Below are 24767 nucleotides of genomic sequence, written 5' to 3'. Positions count from 1 at the left end.
TACGTTCTGTTCCTTAGATTGATTAAGTGCACCCGCCCTGGAGGGGAGCAGGGTCTGGCTTGGGATTGATGAACCCATCACAGATTATGAACACGGATGCCAACTTCCAGGATGCTTTGATTCCTGCATGCTGTCTCTCTTAACGCCGTAATTCTAAGGTGGCAAGAATCGTGTATTCCTTGCTCACCACCATACCATCAACAGAGCACACCCCACTTGGGCCCCTCACACACTTGGAACTGCTTCTGTGGGGTGCTTCAGACTTTTGGGGGTGTGGGATAGCAGATGGTCTTGGGGTGCTCTCTACAACACGAAGAGATGTCTCGTTTTGCATCGGGGGGCACATTCCCATCACCTGCGTTAAAGGACATGACGAGGCTGGGGTGCTGGGCTGGTTCCTTTTGAAGAACATGGGACTCTTGATCTCCGGGTTGTAAGTTCAAGACCCAGGTTGGGCATAAAGATTATATACATAAATGAATAAACTTAAAAAATACATACATATATACATATGTATATATACACACACACATATATATATGAAGGGCCCTGGATGGCTCAGTTGGTTAAGTGTCTGCATTTGACTCGGGTCATGATACCGGGGTCTTCCAGTCGAGTTCCACATCCGGGTCCCTGCTCAGTGGGGAGCCTGCTTATCCCTCTGCCCTTCCCCCTGCTTATATTCTCTCTTTCTCTCTGTCTCAGATATATAAATAAAATCTTTTCTTAAAGATTTTATTTATTTATTTGACAGACAGAGATCACAAGTAGACAGAGAGGCAGGCAGAGAGAGAGGGGGAAGCAGGCTCCCTGCTGAGCAGAGAAGCTGATGCGGGGCTCCATCCCAGGACACTGGGATCATGACCTGAGCCGAAGGCAGAGGCTTTAACCCGCTGAGCCACCCAGGCGCCCCTATAAATAATATCTTTAAATAAATATATATATAGAAAAAGAAATGACAAGGCCCCTCACGGAGAAGCAGTAACAAGCAGTCAGCAGCTCTATGCCGCACATGCATGCCCCAAAAACCTTCCCCAAAATACACGTCGCTGCCCAGCTGAGGTCAGCTGTTTCCAAGCTTTTCTGTGCATATCTGCTTCCTGTTGGTGGATCTGTCACCTTCAGCATTTTCTACCAGAGAAAGGCTGTCAGAACCCAGTGACGGATGAAAACCGCAGATGCAACTAGAAATTAGGCGAACTCTGACCTCCAGGGGAAACCCGGCTGTCCGCACAGATGGGGAAACTGAGGCAGAAAGGCCGCACAGCTGAAGTAGGACGGCGAGGATTCGAACCCAGTGTCAGAACCCAGGTCGAGAACCTTCTGTTGAAAACAAGCCCCCGTGTTGTTCCGACTGAGGGAAAGTACATCTGCGAAAGTACAGCCTGAGCCTCGGTACCCGGTACACACCGACCCCCCATCGTATCCCCCTCCGACCGCGACCGCGGCTGACCCGCGCTGGACACCAACGGGCGCACCTGCCAGCGCCGGCCCCGCCCCGCGGCGTCAGGTCCCGCCTCAGTAGCGGCAGGCCACGCCCACCAGTGATGCACCACCCTCCCACCCGTGCACTCGCGCTTCTGAGGGCTGAGTCCTCTGCGGGCGGAACCACGGTGCCCCTCGGAATGGGGGGAGACGGAATTACCGCCGCCGCCGTGAGCTTGGGAGTATGATTCATGCGACTCTCCTTCATGGTGCTCTGACGCCGGACAGGCGTCTTTCCAACAGTGCTGGCCATCTCTGGGCCGCCGGGAGGTCCTTTTCTATTTTGGAATCGTCCATTCTTTTGCCCAGTCAGTAGACGAGTCTAAAAGCGCACGCGAAGAGGGAGGAGCTAATTCGTGTAAGCGAGGGTACCTGTCTAGCGAAAGGCTGTGTCACGACCAAGAGCGTTCGTCGAGCTCGTAGCTTTTTCTAAGGTGTCCTGTAGAGCTCTCTGCTCAAGCAATTTCAGTTACTAAGCCGGTCTCTCGCCCCTCCCTCGGCGTGGCCAGTGGTTTGGCCCCGCGGCGCAGCGCCCGCCGGGAGAAGCCGGGAGCGGCTGCCATGTTGGACGGAACCACCCGGCAGCACAGACGGGGAGAGCCGCAGCCCCCCCGTGAGTCTGCGGACTGAGCCCCGCAAGGGTGGTGCGAGGATCCGAGCGCGCGCGTGTCATGGGCGCGCTGCTATGGCTGTCGATGCACACGCTTGCGCCTCCGGGGCCCCTCTGGGCACGCTGCGAACATCAGGGCGTGGGCGCCCCCCCTCCTCGAGCCCCGTGGGACGGCCCGCCGCACGCACATGGCCCAGCGGCAAGCGCCGCGCGGTGCGGTCTGGGAGAGTCGGAAGCGCGGCGAGGCCGGGCGAGGCGGCAGCGGCGGGCCCATGCAGGACGCGGAGAACGTGGCGGCGCCCGAGGCGGCCGAGCCCGGGGAGCAGCAGCAGCCGGCCGCAGAGCCGCCGCCGGCGGAGGAGCCGCTGCGGCTCGCGGGGTCCGGCGCGCAGGAGGCGGCGGGCGGCGAGGACGCGGAGGCCGGGTCGGAGCCCGACGTGCTGGCCAAGCCGGCCGAGCCCGCGGCCGACGGGGAGGAGAGGGCCGCCTCGGTCCCCGGCTCGTCCCCGCCGCCGCCGACTGAAGAGCCCCCCGCCCCGGCCGCGGGTGAGGCCCCGGAGCAGCAGGCCGGGGACGCGGCTGCCGAGGCCCGGTCCGAGGGGGCGGGCGGGGAGGACGGCGGCGCAGACGAGCCCTCCTTCAGCGACCCCGAGGACTTCGTAGACGACGTGAGCGAAGAAGGTGAGGCGGCGCGCGGGTGGGGGAGCGGCAGGGGCGTCCCCGCGCTGCAGCTGTCTTCCCGCGCGTAGGGACGGCCTTCTGGGTGTCTCTGGGTCCCCTTCCCTGTTTCCTCTCTCCGAAAGAAGGCGGGGCGGGCCTCTTGGGCACAACTTGGGAGCCTCTTATGGACACCGGCACCAGGACTTTGGAGGGTGGTGATGGGGGACAGCGCGCAAGCTGGAGCCGCGACCGTGCGTGGCAATTACGATCGAGCAAAGCGGGACGCTCCACGTGCCTCACTATCGCGGGTGACAGTTCCTTATATGCAGGCCCCGGGTGCCCCGAGGGACGAGCCACACTTGTCAAACGCTTGGGACCAACTTCGTGTGGATACTTTTCCGGGTTCATGCAGTGCTGTTCCTTAAACAGGTTGGGGCAGAGTCGGGTTCCTCTCTGCCCCTGCTGCATGGAAGCTTCTGCCTCCAGAGAGTTCCTTCGCAGGACTGCTGAGTCTCCTCCCACATTCCTGTTTAGTCTGTTAGGTCTGTAGGTAGACCACTGTCCTCCTTTTGGCAGATAATCTTTTCTGAATTTAGTGTCACTCATGTAGCTTGCTTTGGTTTCCTGTTTACCTTGATTCAGTTTACAGGTGTTATGTCTGCTTTTGTCCCAAAAGCTTGTCTCCTAACGACTTCTCTAGGTGGCTAAGCTCATTTGTTTTTATTCATTTATGTTTTGTTTTTAGCTGTTTGAGCCCTCCAAGCTCTGAGGACATCAGTGGATTCCTCTACATTATAGTAAGATAGGAAAGATGAACCATCAGCGAAGTAGCTCAGGCCACACCAAGAAAATCAGATGTCACATTAAGATACGTTTTTTGGGGGGCGCCTGGGAACATAGGGAACCAACAGCATCATCTACTTTTTTTTTTTTTTTAAAGATTTATTTATTTATGTATTTATTTATTTGACAGATAGATCACAAGTAGGCAGAGAGGGAGGCAGAGAGAGAGGGAGAAGTAGGCTCTCTGCTAAACAGAGAGCCTGATGTGGGGCTCGATCCCAGAATCCTGGGATCATGGCCTGGGCGGAAGGTAGAGGCTTAACTCACTGAGCCACCCAGGTGCCCCTCATCTACTTTTAATTTAAACATAGTGTTAAAGAGCTCGCTGTTGTTGTCACTATCCTTATAGTCTGTTTCATAAGCGACAGCGTAGTATGAACAGCAAGAAAGGCTGCACAGCTCAGGAACACTTGGGCCACTGGTCCTGCTGCGGTCCCCTACCTGCGAGAAAATGTGCTCCTTGTGTGGGCAAATTTATAAGGAGGCTGTGTCGCTGGCATGCCCACCACACTCTCCCACCCCGATCAACTTTCATTTTTATTGCATCAGTTTTTCTTATATTTTAAAATCTAAGTTTTGGGTTGAAACTCCATTTTGAGCCCCTGAATGTTTACTCTGCCATTGGTTTTTTAAAAAGCAATTGTTTGAGCACAAGATTACTACCATGTGAATTATTCCCAGAACTGGGCTGTGTGACAGGATGCTAATGTGGGCAGAAGCCAGCCAGGCCAAGTGACTGCTGGGAGGGCTTTTGGGGGCCGTTGTGATCCTGATACTTTCACAGAATGTCCCAAAAGGCCCCTGGTCATGGGGATCTGAAACTGAGCACATCGCTATCTGGTTGCGGTCAGTGGCCCAGGGACATTTTGTGTTTAACTAGACCTGCCCTGCGGGGTCAGAGCGAGACACAGAAGGTATGGATGGGTTCTTTTGAAAGTGGACAGGGTCTCACGAAGAGGCCTCTTGAGGTGCCGGCAGCTCCAACGTGGTCATCCTGACTCCTGATTCTGAGATGTTGGACTGTTGTCCCGTTGCCTTGTTCCTGTGGTCATTGGTCATCCGTTTAAATTTTCAGCTGCCTTTGATGGTCAGCCAGACAAATAAATAACAAATTTTTTTTAAAAAAGATTTTTATTTATTTGAGAGAGCGAGCAAGCGGAAGGAGAAACAGCCCCCCCCTCCACTGAGCAGAGAGCCCAATATAGGGCTCGATCCCAGGACCCTGAGATCATGACTTGAGCTAAAGGCAGATGGTTCGCCGACTGAACCCCCCAGGTGCCCCCATGACCAAGCTCTTAACTCAAGATGGTTTTGCTGTCAAATATTATTTATCTTTACATTTGGTATTTAGTTTTGAGAATTGCCTCTTCCTGTTTGTCCTGGAGCCAGGTTGGGAATCCATTCGGCAGGAGTAACCTGGCACATGGGCTGGTGACGATGAAGGACATGCGTCTCTCCGTCGTGCAGTTGCTGTGTTTCTTCACTTACCGAATGTGGGCGCAGTCTTACAAACTAGACACTTAAAAGATTGTGGGAAGGAGGCCACTCTTTGTGTAAAAGCTGAACTTTTTATTGTAAACCTTGTAAATTCAGATCAGGCTGAACAGGCCACTTAATTGTATGGCAGGTGAGCTTTAAAAATGACCCAAGGAGCTGCATCCAGCCTCACCGGGAGGGCGTCTCCCACAGCTGGGACTCTGGTTGGCCTCTTTCCTTCTTTTTTCTCTTTGCTTGCTCTCAATTTTAGCCTTTTTGCAGTTTATGAGGCAATTCTTTTAAAGTAATGCTTTCAGTATCATTTATGAAAGTATTTGAAATTAATTAGAGAGTTAAACAGGGCCTGCTTCTTGAAATTAAAAGAATTTTTTCCTTTCTGAAAGACCTTTTAAACTTCTTATTAAGGGAAATTTCTAGCACAAAAGTGTAGAAAATTCATCTTAACTTGTGGGAATGAAATGCAGCAAAGGATATTTTCGGATGTGTATGCTGTTTAGCATGTTGAAATTAAGAGTAGAATTCAAAACTTGAAGTCATAATTAGGTTCCGGGACACACGGTACAGAAGTAAAAGCCACCACGTGCTGCTGTTTGAGTTGCAGGACTCTCTGGGCTACCTGGACTGAGGCAGCTTCATCTGACCTTGTGCTTTAATCTGCTTGAGCTCCTTGTGTAGCCAGTGCTTTGTAACTTTATAGCTTTCCAGACAAGCTAACTGGGTTGAGGGTTTGTGCAGAGCTGATAATAAGAAGACCTCCTCTGAAACACCATTTAACCTCTGAATGTTGGTCCCTGTCTCCAGCAGCGGGTCAGGGAGTTCATTGGTGCTGGAGCTTCATGGTCCCCCGAAGACTTCAAGGCCAGCAGCGGGCTGCGGATCAGACTGCCATGGGCCAGCGCCCAGGTGGCATCGCATCTCCTGGACCGAAGGCTGTCCCGTTGGCTCTCACGCCTGCGGGCTGGTCCCCCAGGCGGCTTCTCCTGGTGTTCCTCTTTATCCCATCCAGCCAGTTGTCTTATGGAAATGAAGCAAACCTAAGACATTTGAGTATTTAAGATTTGGGTTTTATGATCTTAATTTTTAGGAGACATGAATATAATTTTCAGTTTTGTGTTTGGATTTTCAGTTTCTGAGTGTAGTTACCAACATAATGGTTACCATGTACTGCTTACTGTGTCCCAGGCACACTCCTGAGCATTTGTGGGTTTACGGTCTGAATGGCTGGGGCCTCCCACGCGCTCTGGGAAGCTCTTCATGGAACAAGTACACCGGTAGTAGGAAGGGGCATCGCTCTGTGCTCTCAGGCACTTGTGGGTTGTCTCATCTCCTTGCTTGCAAGGCTGTTGTACATAGTGTTGGGTCCTATTGGGTTTGAGTTGTTTTGTCTTTTTTTTTTTTTTTAAAGATTTTATTTATTTGACAGACAGAGACCACAGGCAGGCAGAGAGGCAGGCAGAGAGAGGAAGGGAAGCAGGCCCCCCGCCGAGCAGAGAGCCCGATGCGGGGCTCGATCCCAGGACCCCGGGACCACGACCCGAGCCGAAGGCAGAGGCCTCAACCCGCTGAGCCACCCAGGCGCCCTGAGTTGTTTTGTCTTAACCTGAATGGGGAGAAAGTGCCTGCTTGTGCGTTTGATTCCGGGTGGGTCAGAGAAGGCTCCGTGCAGGAGGCTGTGGCCCTGATTTTTCTGGAGAAAGGCCCCGTCCTCTTTGTTGGCATTCGGTATTACTACATCTCTAAAAAACTTTCATTTGAAGTCTTCCATTAGTTTCAGGAATGAATGGATATATCAGTGGACAGAAGGGGCATGCAGAGTTAAAGTCTTCCTCACTTGTTAAGTTTAAATTTTGATTCAGTTCAGGGCCATGATTTCTTTTGCTCACAGTGAAAGCGTTTATTCGTTTTTTTACTTCTTGGAAATTTGTTCAACGTGCTAAACTAATATTAATAATGTGTTTGGTCCAAAAAAAGTCATTTGTCCTATTTCCTGTCCATACAGAGCTGCTGGGGGACATTCTCAAGGACCGGCCCCAGGAGGCCGACGGGATCGACTCGGTGATTGTGGTGGACAACGTCCCTCAGGTGGGGCCCGACCGCCTGGAGAAGCTCAAAAACGTCATCCATAAGATCTTCTCCAAGTTTGGGAAAATCACAAATGATTTTTACCCGGAGGAGGATGGGAAGACAAAAGGGTGAGTGGTGGCGGTCCGGTGGCCGAAGTCCCTGTGGATGCACACGGTGCACACCTCCCCCAGTGGTTCTGCTCTTTTTTGATTCCCCACCCTCAGCTGAGGGCTCCATACCCTCGACAGGAGAGCCCGTGGTTCTGGAATTCGGGTGCTGTGAGTGCGCTGCTGAACTCTTAAGAAATCAGAGCTTTTTTTTTAAATCTTGCGCCATCAGAGCGGTAATTGACATAAGATGCCTCCTGGATAAGGGGACCAGCAGACTGGAAGCTGGCAGGATTTCAGGAAAATTCTATATATAGTATCTTACTGATTCTAAAATGAGCTTTCCCCTCCTCTGACATTTTCACATCTCTGACATGGGTGGGGATGCTTCTTACAGTAAAGGCGAAAGCTGTAGTCACGGCTTCATTAGCAACTTCTTCCCTGCTGTTACCTCAAGTAGCGCATCTGTTAATATTGGTAGCATGAGGTCCGTGTCCTAGAATTTGCTTTTTAAAATCGGTGTGAGGTTTTTGTAAACATGACTCTGGTTTCTTTATTTTCGGTGCTATGTCGTACTCTCGTATCACGAGGCTGTTCCATCAGTTGACGTTGTGAATGTCGCTGTTACGCCTTTTACCCCTTTTGAACACCCCGAGACAACATGGGATTGTGCTCGGGCGGTTCTAACTGGTCCACATGACCAGCAGAACATGAGTTTTCTTTGCTGTGCTGCAAGCCCTTGGGACATTTCTCCAGGAGAGTGTTATGTGATACTGGTCTCCATACATGCAGATCGTCTTTTATGGGAGAGGAATGAGAAGATGATAATGTTGATGCTTTATTTATTTATTTATTTTCAGCATAACAGAATTCATTGTTTTTGCACCACACCCAGTGCTCCCTCTTTAATACCCACCACCTGGCTCCCCCAACCCCCCAACCTCCCACCCCCTGCCCCTTCAAAACCCTCGATTGTTTTTCAGAGTCCATAGTCTCCCATGGTTCATCTACCCCTCCAATTTCCCTCAACTCCCTTCTCCTCTCCATCTCCCCATGTCCTCCATGCTATTTGTTATGCTCCACAAATAAGTGAAACCATATGATAATTGACTCTCTCTGCTTGACTTATTTCACTCAGCATCATCTCTTCCAGTCCCGTCCATGTTGCTACAAAAGTTGGGTATTCATCCTTTCTGGTGGAGGCATAATACTCCATAGTGTATATGGACCACATCTTCCTTATCCATTCGTCAGTTGAAGGGCGTCTTGGTTCTTTCCACAGTTTGGCGACCGTGGCCATTGCTGCTATAAATATTGGGGTACAGATGGCCCTTCTTTTCACTACATCTGTATCTTTGGGGTAAATACCCAGTAGTGCAATTGCAGGGTCACAGGGAAGCTCTATTTTTCATTTCTTGAGGAATCTCCTCACCGTTCTCCAAAGTGGCTGCACCAACTTGCGTTCAATGCTTTTTTAATTCAGATTTGAAACTACCTAGGGTAGCTTTTAAGAAACCGTTTTGTGTTTAAAAAAAAAAAAAACAAAACAAAAAACCTGCCAAATGCTGGTTATGATTCTTAACGTTTTCTGTCTTAGAAATCAGGTGGAAGGATAACTTCTTTTTGACTAGTGGTTTCTTGTGTTTGCTACTCTGAAGCATCCTCTGAAAACCTTTATGATTTTGCTTTTTATAAAGGATTTATTTGCGGGGAGGAGGAGCAGAGGGAGAAGGGAGAAGGGGTCCCAAGCAGACGCCGTGCTGAGGGTGGAGAGCCCAACACGGGGCTCAATCCCACAACCTCAAGATCATGACCTAAGCCAAAACCAGGAGTCTGGCGCTTAGCTGACTGCCCCACCCAGGTGCCCCTATAATTTTGCTTTTAATAGACAGTATCAGACTACACGTGTTCTCAGATTTTCTAATGGCTTTATTTGAAAGCTGCCATGCGATACACTTGCATAGTCTTAAAGTGCATAATCTTGTAAGTTTTGACACGTATACATCTGTGAAACCGCTACCAGAGTCAAGATAGTAAACATTTCATTAGTCATCTGTTGTCTGATTTGTGATTGTGGTGTTAAGGACTTTGGGTCTTCTGTTAGGATTTTGTGTGTTTAGGGTACTGCTCCACCAGTGACTTGACTCTTGGGGATGTGACAGTAGATGGGTTAGCGGCCTTGACGGTGCTTACAAGTCATATGGATGGTCTTGTTGTGTTGAGCACAGCCTGCCTGGTCTTAGAGTTTGCACTTGAACTCTGTCTTGATTCAGGTATACGTTCCTGGAATATGCGTCTCCTGCCCATGCCTTGGACGCCGTGAAGAACGCTGATGGCTACAAGCTGGACAAGCAGCACACATTCAGGGTCAACCTCTTCACGGACTTTGACAAGTAAGTGCCAGTGGGTGAGAGCCTGGGCCTTCACTGGGCAGGAGAGGCTCCGCATCTCTGGGACTGTGCTGGTGACCCTTCGGGGAACTCTGTTCTCCAGGCCCGCTGCTGCAGGCTCCTCTTCCGCCCCAGCCCCTGACCCTCCTGGCCACCAGCACCCCTCACCCACTCTTCCCTCCCCTGTCCCTTCCCCTGAGGGGGACAAGGGGCAGCACCACACAGCCTGTGGCCGAGAGCCTCCGGTGTCATTGTGTGTGTGTCTCTCCCTGCCTCCCCCCCCCCCGCCCCCCATAGTTATGCTGTGTGTTGTTGATCAGTTTCTTTTTCTCTTCCAGGTATATGACCATCAGTGATGAGTGGGATATTCCAGAGAAACAGCCCTTCAAAGACCTGGTATGTGCATGGGACCTGTACGTGCTTGAAAGGAAAGCTGGGCAGCCCTGTAGCTTGTAGGCTGAGCTCCTTAGGAGTCGCTCCTACCGGCCTGAGTCGCTCGGACCTCCAGGAGCACGAGGCAGGAATATGGCTTCTTGGATGGAAGTTGATGGGATGTCCTCTATCCCTTGCCTTTGGTTCTTTTTCCAGGGAAATTTACGGTACTGGCTTGAAGAGGCAGAATGCAGAGATCAGTACAGCGTCATTTTTGAGAGTGGAGACCGCACTTCCATATTCTGGAACGACGTGAAGGATCCTGTCTCCATCGAAGAGAGAGCGGTGGGTGTTTGCTGCCACATGGGGGCTTACTGTGTTATTTCCGTGGGCAGCGAGGTGGGTACCCGAGCAGGTGAAGTGTCGTGTTCTTCCAGAATGCATCCCTGAGAACGACATCCTTCGTTCTGGCTTTGAAATAAGCCACAAGATATGGGGAGGCTTCTGGTGTTTTCTGGTTAAGAGTCTGAGAAGTTGACGCCTTGCAGAAGGAGGAGGCTTTGTGCTGCATGCTGGGGTCACGTTCACACAGGCTCTGACTTCTCCCGCAGAGGTGGACGGAGACGTACGTGCGCTGGTCCCCCAAGGGCACCTACCTGGCCACGTTCCATCAACGAGGCATCGCTCTTTGGGGCGGAGAGAAGTTCAAGCAAATCCAAAGATTCAGCCACCAGGGGGTTCAGCTCATTGACTTCTCGCCTTGTGAGAGGTAAGCAGGGAGGAGAGGCAGGTGGGGTCCGTGCTCACTTCGTGCCGACCTCTGTGCTAACGGTACAGCTCGGATTTTGCAGTAATTTCAAACCTAACGGAAGTATCCCAGGAGACATAGGAGGGTCTCGTGTGTACCCTTTGCTGATGTTCCCCGTTTAGCGCTTGGTGGGGTTTGCTTTATTGTTTCTCCACCAGACACACGTGACTTGGTCTTGAGCCTCTGGGAATTAGTGGAAGCATGGTGTCCCCGCCCCCCCCCCCCCCGTGCATTTCTGGGAGCTCATGGATGGCCTCAGGGCCCAGCATGCCCTGTGGCACCGCTCTTTGTGTCCCCTGTTCAGGGCTGTCCCCAAGCCTTCCCTGTTGTGTCCCCTCCTCTGTCCAGAAGAGGTCGGCCTCCGACCATGTGGTCTGACTTCATCGTGAGGTCGTGACAGCCCCCCGCGTCCCCAGGCTCCTGAGACATGGCTCTCTTACATCTGCTCTGCTTTTGAGTTTTTTGGTATAAGAATCTTCTAACACCAGGAAAACTAGAGAGAGGACTTTGGTAAGGTTTCTATGGTAAATGTCTAGCTTTAATGATTTTTCATTTTGCCATTTTTAATTCAAAACAGTTTAGGGCAGGGGTGCTTTGGTGGCTCAGTCGGTTCAGCATTTGCTTTCAGTTCAGGTCATGATTCCGGGGTCTTGGGATTGAGTCCCATGTCAGGCTCCCTGCTCAGTAAGAGGCCTGCTTTTCTCTCTCTACTCTTCCCTCCTGCTCTGCTCTCCCTTGCTAGCTTTCTCAAATGAACAAATAAAATCTTAAAAGAAACCCTATCTGTTGAGGCGCCTGTGGCTCAGTGGGTTAAAGCCTCTGCCTTTGGCTCAGGTCATGATCCCAGGGTCCTGGAATCGAGCCCCGCATCGGGCTCTCCACTCAACGGGGAGCCTGCTTCCTCCTCTCTCCGCCTGCCTCTCTTTAAAAAAACAAAACAAAACAAAAAAAACCCTACCTGTTTTGGGCATTTTGGACAAGTGCTAGGTTGCTCTAGGAAATAGGCATTGGTCCGGGTGAAGGCGTGCGTTCTCTCTGGTCATGGTTCTTTCTTCCTGGCTGGCAGCCCTGACCGGTCCCCTCAGCATCTTCTAATGTGCACGTGCACCCACGTCCAGCCCTAGCACCCGTGTGTGCGGTCCGTCTGTCACCCTGTGTGGCCCGCCCTTCCCATGTGGCGCTTCAGTGGTGGCTTGTGAGGAAGATGGGGCCGCTGGGCGTGCGTGTCTGATGCTTCCTCAGGGCGGCCCATAACTGGCTCCTTCCATCCTTGTGTTTCCGTGAACCGTGACTTCTCCGTGATGGACGTTTCTTAGTTTTGATGAAGTCGTTTTCCTGGCATGTTTTCTTGGAGGTCTCACGACTTCACAGGCACTGGCACTTTCTGCGGACAGGACACCGGAGGTGCTCCTTACAGTGGCCGCGTGCTGGGACCCAGTGTGCGTGGAGACTCCCTGGCCCTGTGCGTGGATGGCGAGTGTGGGAGGAGCCCCTCCGGCCGGCCAGCGGCTGCTTTCAGCTGCGTCCCAGACTCGTGTGGTGTCGTCGGTGTGCATAGACCTCTCTTTGCTCCAGGCCAGCCCCCCTGGGCCATCTTCCTCAATGTCTGTCCCTGGTGCTCCCAGGAAGCCCTTGTGTGAGGCAGCAGCACCTGCTTCGTCCTGCAAAGGGGTGTGAAAGGACTATTTTCCAGATAAGCAGTGAATCAAGCTGTTTCTGTCATTCCACGTGGCGGCGTCACATTGATATAGACGTCTGGGATAGGTCTGTAGGGGGAACTTTGTAACTTGGGGGTGCGGGTGACTCTAGCCCATCGGGAGGTCCTCGGGGCACCTGGGCAGCACCCATCCTCGGCCTTTTCTCCTCGAGTTTGCTTCTGCCTTTTCCTGAGTCCTGTTCCGAGGGGGCCCTCTGGCTTAGGTGGTTGTGCTGTGTGTCAGCAGAGTGAACGGGGGCCCTGGGTGTAGACAAGCCAGTGTTGGGAGAGTGAGAAGCTCCAGGCACAGAGATTGGCCTAGCTGGATGAGTGCTGGTTTTTGAAATGCATGTAGCCAATCTGTTTCCTTCCCTGGGCCAACTAAACATTGACAAAAATCAAGAATTGCACCCCAGTCCGTCTGGAACACACGCAGACTTCGGTTTGGTATCTGCTGGGTCAGCCAGTGTCCTGATTTTGTGGAGAAAGCCTTCAAGGGGGCCGCCCCTGGAGTGCCCTGGTGCCTCGCAGATGGTCTGCTCCATGGTCAGAGTGGGTTGTGGGGGGAGAGCCTTCCCGGAAGATGGAGTTTGGAGACCGTGCTGAGTCTGACAGCCGCTCCTAGGCCTGGCGCCGTCTGCAGTGGAGGCTCGGTGGGCACCGGTGCTTACCTCGCCCACACACAGTGTGACACGTGGGTAGGAGAAGGTGGGACGGTGAGCGGGATCATCAACAGTGTTCCCTTTGTGACAGGTATCTAGTGACATTCAGCCCCCTGATGGACACTCCGGACGACCCTCAAGCCATCATCATCTGGGACATCCTGACCGGACAGAAGAAGAGGGGTTTCCACTGCGAGAGTTCAGCCCACTGGCCGATCTTTAAGTGAGTAAATGCGGTGGCCCGTGGCAAGCGTGTGGGTCTTCTCTGCTCACAGCAGGGCCTGACACTTCTCTTCTCTCTCAGGTGGAGCCACGATGGTAAATTCTTCGCCAGAATGACCCTCGACACTCTTAGCATTTATGAAACTCCTGTAAGTGACACGGTTTCCTGGGGGCATGGTTTTCCCTTGTCTCGCGGGTGAGGAGACTGGTAAAGCAGTGAATGTGTGCAGAATGATGGGAGCCCAGCCTTTCTGCAGTTGCCCCTTTCCCGTGGCTACCCTGATGTGCCTGTGCTGTTGCCGTCAGTCCGGGATGGGAGGAAACAGAAGGGCCTTTGGAGATGGGTACTTTGCTGCTGCGGGTGAACTGTTTCCTTGCTGTGTGTCCCCCGTTGGGCTTACTTGTTGGGCTCATTCCAGAAACTTTTGTTTCCTTTTTGAGAAAATGCAGGTGTGTTATGGAGAGAGTGGCGTGATTTAACTCCATTGTAACCCTTGTTTTTCCGCAGTCTATGGGCCTGTTGGACAAGAAGAGCTTGAAGATCTCCGGCATAAAGTGAGTGAGTGTTGTCGCAGGTGGGCTGTAGGAGCGGGCGGCCCTGCTCCGGCACTCGGTGCTTCCTCAGCTGGAGAGGACACTGTGTTCTCATTCTGGTCCCCAAGGGCGGCATGGCAGCCCAGCCCACCACCACCGGTCTGCTTGTTACGACTCTGTGGGGCTCACGGCCCACATTCCCTTCTCTTGCCTGTAGACCCTTTGTGCAGTCACAGGCTCTATTTTGTGTCCTGCTGCTTCCTTGGGACTAGAGACTCGGGCTGCAGTCTTTGGGGAAGACGGGCGGAGGGCAGAGGGCTCCACGTCGCTGACAGGCTTCTTTGAGGTCTGCTGACCGAGCAGGGGTCTTGGGTGGTCCTCGGTGAATGGCCCGATGCAGGCATACTCGGCTCATGTGCCCCCTCGAGAGGGGCCTGTCTCTGCAGAGAGTGGTCAGCCGTGCAGGGACATGAACGGTTCTCTTTTTGGGTTGAGTTCTCGGGCGCAAGGGTGGCTCACGATACGAGCTACACCAGGAATTGGTTCCCCGTCACCATCACAGTAGAGGGAGTCTGGTTTGTGAGGGCGCCTGGCCTCTAGGTAACTGCACGCTGGAAGCCGGTCCTCCCACCGTGGGACCCCGTCACGCCCTCAGGCCTGCTCTTCCCTGAGCGCTGGGGGGTCTTGGGCGTCCACTGGGGCCCAGCAGCTGCAGGGTGTGATGGGGGCGGCTCCCAGGGAAGGTGGATGTTGCTGTGTGGCAGCAGAGCGCTGGGCTGGTTTCTGGCCAGTGAGCCCAATGTCCGCTACTCTGCTTCCTTCCTGGTGGCGTCCTGGCTACTCCTCAGTTGACGCTGTGTTCTCTTTGTCTTGCAGGGACTTTTCCTGGTCTCCTGGGGGTAACATCATAGCCTTTTGGGTGCCTGAGGACAAAGATATCCCAGCCAGGGTCACCCTGATGCAGCTGCCCACCAGACAAGAGATCAGGGTTCGGAATTTGTTCAACGTGGTGGACTGCAAGCTGCATTGGCAGAAAAATGGGGATTATTTGTGTGTCAAAGTGGATAGGACCCCCAAAGGGACCCAGGTGAGTGGATGCCCCCGAGCAGAGGCCCCTCCTTCCAGCTCCACGCCCACCTCCTGTTTAAAGGGTGTTAGTGGCTTGTTTGCACCTGTGGCTGGTCTTCAGCCCCACTGGCTTCTTGGTATCCTCACAGGCCCGTGCGGCCCTTGCCACATTCTTTTCTTTTCTTTTTTTTTTTTTTAGATTTTATTTATTCATTTGATAGACAGAGATCATAAGTAGGCAGAGAGGCAGGCAGAGAGCCCGATGTAGGGCTTGATCCCAGGACCCTGGGATCATGACCTGAGCCGAAGGCAGAGGCTTTAACCCACCGACAACCCAGGTGCCCCCCCCTTGCCACATTCTTAACTGGAGAGTGTTTTCATCCTCTAGAAAAGCCCGCACCCGTCAGCACCCCAGTGCCCCATCCCCTGGGCTCCTGACACCTGCTGCTCTACCTCCTTCCCACACAGAAGTGTCGAGACACTTGGTGGGAATGAAGGCATGCATCGTGCGGCCTGGCCTCCTTCACCGAGCATGTTTTCAGGGCTCCCCTGCGCTGTGGCATGTGTCTGCGCCTCGTTCCGGGTCAGTGCTGAGTGGTGCTCTGCTAGGTGGCTGTGCTGGCCCGTGTGCACGTGCCTGTGGGTAGATCCACCTGTCCTCTCCACCCTCAGGCTGTCCGGGATGAGGCAGCATCCTGGCTTCTGTTTAATGCCCGTGTCCAGAAGATCGCTGCAGGGTCTCTCTCTCTCTCTCAGAAGATCGCTGCAGCGTCTCTCTCTCTCAGAAGATCGCTGCAGGGTCTCTCTCTCTCTCAGAAGATCGCTGCAGGGTCTCTCTCTCTCAAGATCGCTGCAGGGTCTCTCTCTCTCTCAGAAGATCGCTGCAGGGTCTCTCTCTCTCTCTCTCTCTCTCTCTCTCACTCACTCACACACGCACACACACCCCGGTGCTGGGCCTCCAGGGCGCCGCGGAGTTTGGCAGGCAAGCTGCAGTGCGTAGCCCTGAGCCTCCGTGCAGGGGTGTGGCAGGAGGGCTGAGGGACCCTGCTGTCCTGCACCGGGATGGCACCTGTGAGTGCCTCTGGTGGTGCAGGGTGCTGGCTGGAACCTCCTGGGCCGAGTTCCATCACGTAGATACTAACACACCTTTACCGACTGCATGTGTCCCCTTCCGTCCTGTTCTGTTGTCGTCGGGGTACGTTTTTCTCGCGCTTTCAGTTTCCACAGTGTCACCCCCATGTTTTCTCTCCTGAACAGGGTGTTGTCACAAATTTTGAAATCTTCCGAATGAGGGAAAAACAGGTGCCTGTCGACGTGGTGGAAATGAAAGGCAAGTTCCGTGTGGTCCCTTGTGGTCAGTGGTCCCCATGTGCAGCCCTCTGGGCCCTGGAGCTCTGCGCTGCCCACCTGCGCAGGTGGCTGCAGCCCTGACTGCGTGCACTGTCTGCCTCCCGGGCCTGAACACAAGCGTCTCCATTCGGGCTGCCATGCGGCTTGCCCTCTCTCTCTTTATACCCCTGCCGGGCCGAGGAGCGAGGGTCCTGGCCAGTTTCCGGCTGAGAGATGTGCAGGGAGTGGGTTTTCCTGATGTTTACAGCGAGTGGCAGTGGAAGGGCTTTTCACGTGACAAATGAGTTCTCGGGTGATGAGAGCTTTATTCTGGGCCTAAAACCGAGCAGGTGCTCTGGTGCCTCCAGGTGCGAAGTGGAGCCTGCATCGCTGGCGGGTTTTGTGTCTTAGTTGTGTTCTGGTCTGCGAGGGAGAGGAGGACAGAGCAAGAGGGTACGGCCTGGGTGCTCTATGCTGTCAGCTGCAGGGGACTGTGGAGTCCTGTATGGAGAACAGAGGCGAGCGCCAACAAGCAGGGTGCACTTAGGCGGCATTCCCGCCTGGCCAGGCTGGTCTCACCCAAGTCCCTGCGCCCTCGTTCCTAGGCCTCCCATGTGGTTTAACAAACTTAAGGATTTTGAGTGTTTTCTTTGGTTGAGTTTTGAAGGCTGTGCAGGAACATCGATTAGGAACGTTACTTCGTTACGCGACCAAGAAAACGTGAGACTTAACTCTTTCTTTCTTTTTTTTTTTTTTAAAGATTTTATTTATTTATTTATTTGAGAGAGAGACAGAGAGAGCATGAGAGGGGAGAAGGTCAGAGGGAGAAGCAGACTCCCCGCAGAGCTGGGAGCCCGATGGGGGACTCGATCCCAGGATTCTGGGATCATGACCTGAGCCGAAGGCAGTCACCCAACCAACTGAGCCACCCAGGCGCCTAAGACTTAACTCTTTCTTGATCGCAGAAACCATCATAGCCTTTGCCTGGGAGCCAAACGGGAGTAAGTTTGCTGTGTTGCACGGGGAAGCTCCGCGGATATCCGTTTCCTTCTACCACGTGAAGAACAACGGGAAGATCGAGCTCATCAGTAAGTGACCTTGCCCTGTTGATGGGCGCACGGGAGGGAGGACAGATGGACGGGCCCTCTGGAGGGTCACTGCACACGCTTATTCTGCTGGCTGGGGGCACTGCTCAGGCTGTCCCGCAGCCAAGAGGGCCCTGTGGCTCTGGCCGCTCAGGCTGTGGCCCCTCAGGGAGCTCCCACCAGGCTCTCCAAGAGAGGGGTTCTGAGCAGATGCACTCTCCTTCTCGTGGCCACAGCTGTTGTCTCTTTGCTGGGGACCCCGTCTTGCTGTGCTCTGCTCCGCTTGAGAGGGGGCCCCCCTCATTCCTCGGCCTCCCTCGGTGACCTGCTGCCTGCAGCAGGCCCTTCCAGGGCATCGCCTGCCATGGGGCGAACAGTTGCTTGTGTCATGTGGGGACCTCAGCAGTGGAAATGGGCTGTGTGTCCCCGTACCCAGCAGCACCGGTGCTGAGCTTGTCCTGAGGGAATGCTGGGAGCTCAGCGGTGTTTCCAGGAGACAGGGAGGCTGTCTGTCACCAAACCGACTGCACTGTCAATTCCCTGTGACGTAGAAGGAAAGAGGGGCTGTTTAGGCTGCCAGGAGGTTGGCACTGTCTCTGGTTAGAAAGCAGGTTTGTGAATAGCCAGTGTAGACACACCTTTCTCTCCTGAGGGCCCAGGGTTGCCCACTTGGAAGGGTGACCCTGTGGGGCTTGCTGACACGTCCATGGCCGTTCAGGGACATCTTATGGCTTTCTCTCCCACCTTTATCTCGGTCTGAGAATCCTGCCTGGCGGGCTGTGCTGCTGTTCCCCATCTCCCTGTCACCTTCGGCCCCGGTCTGTGGATCCGCTACAGGCCCAGGTCGGGCTGGGGTTCACTTTGTGCCCTTGACTGGAGGCCCAAGGGTGAAGGCTGAGTGCTGTCCGCTCTCCAGGGGCTCTGTGGGGTCCTCGTTGGATGGAGGTGGGCTGCGCGGTGGGAGAGATGGTGGCTTTCACGTTTTTGACTGCAGCATTTGAGAAAGGTGGTTTGAGTCACTGGATGGATGGATCTTGGGCTTTTTTGGGTCCTGTGTCTCTGCACTGGGTGAGAGGGTGGGTTCCTTGCCCTCGTGGAGACCCTGCGACCGTGTTTATAGTGACTCCTCTGTCCAACTTCCCTGGGAAATAAATTGTTTTAAACGTGAGACGTTAACTACAAATGGTAACGTAGCTTTAGAATGCTTCGTCTCTTCTTGAAACGTATTTTCTGACAAAATGAACTCGGCCCAGGGTTTTCCAAAATCATGCTCCTGGGCACCGGGCTGGTGTGGGGTGCACGTGAGAACGTACTGCATAGGGCAGCGTGAGCCTGTCACCCGTGCCAGCCACACCCTGCTTTTGGCACCTCGACAGACACTTAACAGATGCTCTTCTTGTTTTCAGAAATGTTTGACAAGCAGCAGGCAAATACCATCTTCTGGAGCCCCCAGGGACAGTTCGTGGTGTTGGCTGGCCTGAGGAGGTGGGTTTCTGCGGCCTGATGCCTTGTGCTCGTGGTGCCCAGCGCTCTGTGGGCGACCATGGGGCCTGATTTGGGCCCCTGTGGGTCACGGCAGTTCCTCCACATGGTGCTGGAGCGTCCTCGTGTGAAAGGGCTGTCCCCGTACTTTTGGTGACTGGGTTTATTGTGTTTCCATGTCGCCCAGACTTGGGTTGAAAGCAGGTCATGAAGGCAGTGCAGGTGTTTTCTATCTGGAAGATGTGGGAGTGTTGCGATGTTCTCATGGTTGAACGAGATGTCTTCCTGGCCGGGCAGTGAGCTCAGTGGGAAACCCGCATCATCTTGCGGGAAGTCTTTTTGAGCAGATGGACGGGTGCGAGGCTGTTTCTGCGGCGTGAGCATGAGTGCGGCGGCGTTTACCCTCCATGCCCCTGCTCACCCGCTGTCCCAGCTGTCCGGGAGCCTGAGGTGCCCCTGTCCGCGGGTGCGTCAGCAGAACGCACTGAGTTCCTGCTTTCCTGACCTTCATGGGAGGCGCCTGCTGTTTTTAGATAATCTGAGGCGCACACACATGGGGCTTCCATGTGCATTCCCCACGGAGCACTTCCTCCTCAACGGCGGGGCTCCGAGTCCACACCAGAGCCCGAGGAGTAGAACGCCCGGAGGCTGTGGGCGTGCTGACTGCTCTGTCTCCCCAGCATGAATGGTGCCTTGGCTTTCGTTGACACGTCGGACTGTACAGTCATGAACATCGCAGAGCACTACATGGCCTCCGACGTGGAGTGGGACCCCACTGGGCGCTATGTTGTCACCTCTGTGTCCTGGTGGAGCCATAAGGTATGGGGCCCCGTGTGGCCTGTGTGGTGTGGGACCCAGCTGTGCTGGGCCTTGCGTGTTCCTGCCCCCCGCCACACTGTGTCTCCATGAGGTGGGTACTGTTAGTCACGCTTTGCTGCCCTGCCTGGCGGCTCCGGAAAGCTCTTCGGCAGCACCCCTGAGACGGCCAGCTTTTCCACGAGCTGGTCGGCGTTCTTTGATTTCCCTTTCCTGAGTTGGACCGCGTCTCAGGCCGGCCGCAGCCTGAGTCCAGCCCCCTTCCTCTGGAGCAGGAGCTGGGGGGCTTTTTCGGGTGTGCTTTCTCCCCACAGCCGGGAGCTCACCCACACGGGCCTAGGAGGCTCAGAGGCGGGGGAGGACGGGCCGTGCTGTACGTGCACTTTCCCAGTAGGATCATTTTCCCCTCAAGAAGTCCGTGGTTTGGACCCCCTTTATCTGGCACCCAGCTTGCCAGGCCTTCTGTGGCCTCTGCTGGCCTCTGCTCGTTTGGCACGACCGTGCGGCCCATGCTTGCGCCTCTCTTGCCCGAGTTGTGGTTCCCCTGTGTGTGTGGCGTTTCTGCCTCAGGGCGCCACTCCCCCGCCCTGCTGTTTTCCGGGTGCTTGAGGGGCACCAGGTCCCCTGAGGCCACTGTTTACAGTGTATTTCTTCCTTTTACTGTGTGGTGTCGTGTGGGCTGGGCCTTCTCTGGTTCTGCCTGGCACGTGGTCCTCATTCAATCATGCTGGCTCGGGGGACGAGTGCCACGTGGGAGCCACCGGAGAGAGCTGCTTGCTCGAGGGTCTGGGACTCCCCGAAAGGACATGAAAACGTGTGTGTGCACGTGTCCTCAGTCTCAAACGTCCGTAACTTGAAAAACTTCAGAAATGCCACACTCATGAGCGTGAGAGGCTGTGTCCAAGGTGGTTCTGTGTGGCATGCATGTGCTGGCGGGTCTGCAGCCGTGTTCCCATGCTCAGTGCTCCTGGGCTGCTGGTGAGCTCCGCCAAACCTTTTTTTCAGCCGAGTCTTTCTTGCTGGTGGACGTGCTGAGACTTGAATGAGCTCATGCACGTGTGCAGAGCCTGAGCGATCAAATCAGCATGATTCTGTGTGACGAAGCACGAATGTGCGGGAGCTCAACCCCACAGCCATCCCCGAACACTGTCTTGGAAAGAGCCTGTGTGTTGGGGCCAGTGTCTGGTGCCCCAGGCTCCAGAAGGGCCAGTCTGCAGCGAGACGGCCCCGGTACCATTTCCTTTGTCAGGAAAGACGCCTGCTGAGCGGGACAGCGCATCTGTTGATGTAGTAGCTGGGTTCTGGCAGGAGCGCCCGTGCTGGTGGCTGTGCGGCTGCACCCCATGTCACCTCCCATTGAGCCTGTGGACCGTGTTCCCGGGCCGCGGGCGGGCGGGCGCGCGCGCCTCTCCACGGTCTCCTGGGTGCCGACAGCATAGCTACGTGAGGGCTCCCAGACCATGTGGACGAGATGCTTGGTGTGCTGGGCTCTGGGAGGGCGCAAGGCCAGGAGCATGTCCTGCGGGAGTCACAATATGAGCAATGCTCGGGCCTCTGCCCCCTGCAGGTGGACAACGCTTACTGGCTGTGGACATTCCAAGGACGCCTTCTGCAGAAGAACAACAAGGACCGCTTTTGCCAGCTGCTGTGGAGACCGCGGCCCCCCACGCTCCTGAGCCAGGATCAGATAAAGGTCTGGGGCCCCCGGGGCCAGGGGAACGCAGACGCCCTCATGGCACTGACAGAGACTTCTTTTCTCTCAGTGTTCGGGTGGTCGCGCCTGAGGAATGGAAACGGGAGGTTTGGGGCACCCTTTGAAGAGATGCGAGAGCCCCGGCGGCCCCATAGGAAGGAGTAGTAGTTGCAGGGTCGTATACTTGGGTTTGTAGGTTGTGGCCAGTCGTGTCTGTGCTCTTTGAGGACACTTGCACGGAGCGGAGGGGATGTAAGCCGTGCTGGCGGTTCAGGGAGAGGGTGTCCGCATGTGTGCGGTCACGGTGAAGTGTGCTGCCGGCGTCAGGGCCGAGCTTGCTGGACGTGGCTCCCGTGAGAGGCAGGCGCTCGCGCAGTGAGACCTGCAGGCCGGTGCTGGTGCGTGTGCTTGTGGGCGCCTCTGTGCTTGTGATCCTGAGGCTGTCGCACGTTGACAACTTTGGAGAGCCTTTGAACATTTCAATCTTGAGTGTCTTGTTTTTGTTTTTGTTTCAGCAAATTAAAAAGGATCTGAAGAAATACTCAAAGATCTTTGAACAGAAGGATCGTCTGAGCCAGTCCAAAGCCTCAAAGGTTAGTGCTCCCGGACTGAGGGAGGAGCCAGCGTCAGGCCTGTGGGGGATGGCAGCGTGTGCCACAGACACTCGCTGTGCCGCTGCCGTGTGCAGACTGGTGGGCCCTGGCACACTTCTCCGGGGGGCTGGCCATCCAGATGTGGGGGACGTGGGGTTGGTCCGAGTGAGGGGAGGGAGGAAGAGAGCACGTGTCCCCATTCCTGTCCCAAGAGCCTCTCTGAATAGAGTGGTGCTCACGGCACCCAGGGCTGGCCACGGTGGGGGGGAGGTCTGTCAGCTTCCCCCAACTCCATGCACAGGAACTGGTGGAGAGAAGACGCACCATGATGGAAGACTTCCGAAAATACCGGAAAATGGCCCAAGAACTTTATATGGAGCAGAAGAGTGAACGTCTGGAATTGCGAGGAGGTAACTATGAGCGGAAGACCCGTGTTTTAGAGTATGCGTTAGCTGAGACATTTTTCTACCCTATCGTGTGAGTGTTCTAGTTAAACGTCGAGTGTTGTAAAGATCCTTAAATTGTCAGGGACTAGAGTTTCCCACGGCCGCAGTTGTCTGCAGGGAACCTTGCCGTGTTCACACCGGACTCTCAGCTAATGCGGGTATGTGGACGTGGGTGTGAGCGTGTGTGCACGCAGCTCACCCTCCTCGCCTGCTCACAGGTGTGGACACAGACGAGCTGGACAGCAATGTGGAGGACTGGGAGGAGGAGACCATCGAGTTCTTTGTTACTGAGGAGATCATTCCCTTGGGAAGTCAGGAGTGACCCGAGCACTGTGGTAAGACCTCTTCAGGTGGGGACGAGCAGGACCCTGATGTGTTCTGTGGTCCCTTAAGTGAGGAAATTCTCAGGGTCACGTCCTTGGGGTCAGGATGTCCCTTGTGTAGCAGTTGCAGGGGGCCCCGTGCTCATCCTGGCTGTCAGAGCTGGAGCTCTCCTCTGAGGGCAGCAGGACCTCGAGTCCCAGATTTAGGCAGGGTGCCTTGTGAGTGAGGTCTGGTTGTGGATAAGACACAGGCTGGGGAGGAGGAAGGAGGCCGGCCGTGGACTGTCTCCAGATGTGTAGCTGGGAGATGGCCTCCGTGTGTCCCGCAGAGCCAGGAGCCTGCAGAACCTGGTTAGTCAGGCGAGGCAGGGCGCTTCTCAGTGAACACACGAGGACCCAGAGTCACCCACGGGACGGGTGCTCAGGCGAGGCTCTCGCTGTGGAGGCTGTCCCCCGGGGCATCTGCTCCTGCTCGTCTCGGGCATCAAGTTGACACAGACCTCCAGAGTCCCTTCCAGATGCCTTCTGAGACCGTGTAGTCAGTGGCGGCCCATCAGGGCGCGCTCTCGGGGGTCGCTGTTGCTAACGTGCCTCTTGTCAAGGTGCGGAGCAGAGAGTGAATGCCTGCTCCCTTCTTGCAGCATCCCGCGTCACGTGCTGGAACCAGGTCGTCCTTCTGCAGGAAGCCTGCACGATGCCTGCATTCTTACCTGTGCTTTCTCTTGCTCTAGACTGTGTGCCCGGATGACCGCATCTCCACACATTACTGTGCCTTTAGCCCCTGGTCTCCACCGCAGGGGAGGATCGAAGGCACTGCTTTAAATATTTTCTTGTTTGGGATTTTTAGAATCACACCACCAGTGTTTGTTCCTCACACTTGTGCGTCACTGTGGGGGCCCCTCCCATCCTCCTGAGGCGCACAGCCAAACGACCTCCCCTAGAGGACTGGTCCTGCTCTGCGCGCGGGCCGGTGTGGCTGTGTCCCAGCTGCGTCCCGGCCGCCACAGGGAAGCTGCGCCCTGTAGGCACCGTTCAGGTTGTGCCGGCTTCTCAACAGGCTGAGCGTGGAAATAAAAGCAAACCTGTACGAAAACGCTGTCTTTTCTCCTGTTTTTACACGTAGATAGCGGCCTTGAATCTGGTGCCTGTCCCCCTGCCCCCGGCTGTGGTGGCAGTCTGGGCTCAGCATGCCCACTGCTGCCGGCCCCCGAGGCTGACGTGGCGAGGAGGGAGGCCTCCGTCCTCCTGTGGCTGTGGGTTTCCAGCTGAGCTCTGTAAAGTACAGCAGCGGCCCCATCCCTGCAGGAAACAGGCTTATCAGCTGTTGTTTTCTGTGCTCATTTCAGCCGGTGAGAAAAACCCCTCTAGACTTTTCCTTGGAGTCATGCACGTCTGAAGTTGTCTGTGAGAGTTGTCACTTCAGCCACTGTCGTGTGGTGCTCTGAATATCTAACTTCACGTTCCTCCTGGAACAGGGGCAGACGAGGACGTGTAACCTTGGCCCTTGTTTATTTGCAACATCTGCTGTGGTCGGTGCCTTTCGGCTGCCGTGGTTGCACTTCTGTCTGTCTGTCCGGGAGCCCGATGCTTGACATGGGCAGCAGTGAAGCATGGGACGGCATGCTGCAGATGCCCAACCGGGGCTCGCATGGACCTGACAGGTTCTGGGATTGGAGGCTAAGCTGTCTTCTGCAGGGCCCGGGCAGTCCCTGACCCATGGGGGTTGTGCTGGAGGAGCAGGTGGGCGGCCTGTCGCGACCCCGGGCCTGGCTGCGAGGCACAGTTGGTGTTCCATTCCCGGTTCTAGCCGTTGCCATCCTGGCTCCCCGTCAACACGCGGGTGCCCCTTGTTCACGCTCACGTCCTTTAAACCTCAGCGTGCCGAGTCCTGGGTTTCACGTTTGATGGCGGTGAGAAAAGGTCCAGGCTTTGGTCGTTTTCCCAGATTTTTAACAGAGCTTTCAAAAAATTTACTTTTGATT

The 24767-nt window shown here is 54.9% G+C and overlaps 1 protein-coding gene across 2 annotated transcripts; it reads left to right on the top strand.

The window, feature by feature from the left end:
• The first annotated feature begins 2332 nt into the window (after window positions 1-2332).
• Window positions 2333-24767, top strand: LOC111145717 (eukaryotic translation initiation factor 3 subunit B). Of its 2 annotated transcripts, XM_022500869.1 has the most exons (20): window positions 2333-2776; window positions 7095-7287; window positions 9540-9659; window positions 9995-10052; window positions 10245-10373; window positions 10640-10797; window positions 13286-13417; window positions 13499-13565; window positions 13925-13971; window positions 14827-15037; window positions 16276-16348; window positions 17313-17435; window positions 18839-18917; window positions 19595-19733; window positions 21298-21423; window positions 21939-22016; window positions 22318-22426; window positions 22681-22797; window positions 23427-23452; window positions 23822-24767. In XM_022500869.1, the coding sequence occupies exons 1-18, from the start codon at window positions 2368-2370 to the stop codon at window positions 22782-22784; spliced, it is 2355 nt and encodes a 784-aa protein (XP_022356577.1). In that variant the 5' UTR covers window positions 2333-2367; the 3' UTR covers window positions 22785-22797; window positions 23427-23452; window positions 23822-24767. The 2 variants fall into 2 exon arrangements, with proteins under 2 accessions (XP_022356577.1, XP_022356576.1); XM_022500868.1 differs by having other exon boundaries at window positions 23427-23878.

Source organism: Enhydra lutris, unplaced genomic scaffold (genome assembly GCF_002288905.1).
Source record: "Enhydra lutris kenyoni isolate GAN:26980312 unplaced genomic scaffold, ASM228890v2 scaffoldscaffold13, whole genome shotgun sequence".
Lineage (NCBI taxonomy): Eukaryota > Metazoa > Chordata > Mammalia > Carnivora > Mustelidae > Enhydra > Enhydra lutris.
The sequence above is the reverse complement of the archived record's forward strand: the minus strand, read 5'-3'. Positions and strand labels throughout refer to the sequence as shown.

Coding starts and splice junctions, on each gene's coding strand:
- LOC111145717 (XM_022500869.1), top strand. CDS start 2,368: ATGCAGGACGCGGAGAACGTGGCGGCGCCCGAGGCGGCCGAGCCCGGG. Junction 13,418..13,498: donor GCCCACTGGCCGATCTTTAA/GTGAGTAAATGC, acceptor CTTCTCTCTCAG/GTGGAGCCACGATGGTAAAT. Junction 17,436..18,838: donor CGGGAAGATCGAGCTCATCA/GTAAGTGACCTT, acceptor TCTTGTTTTCAG/AAATGTTTGACAAGCAGCAG.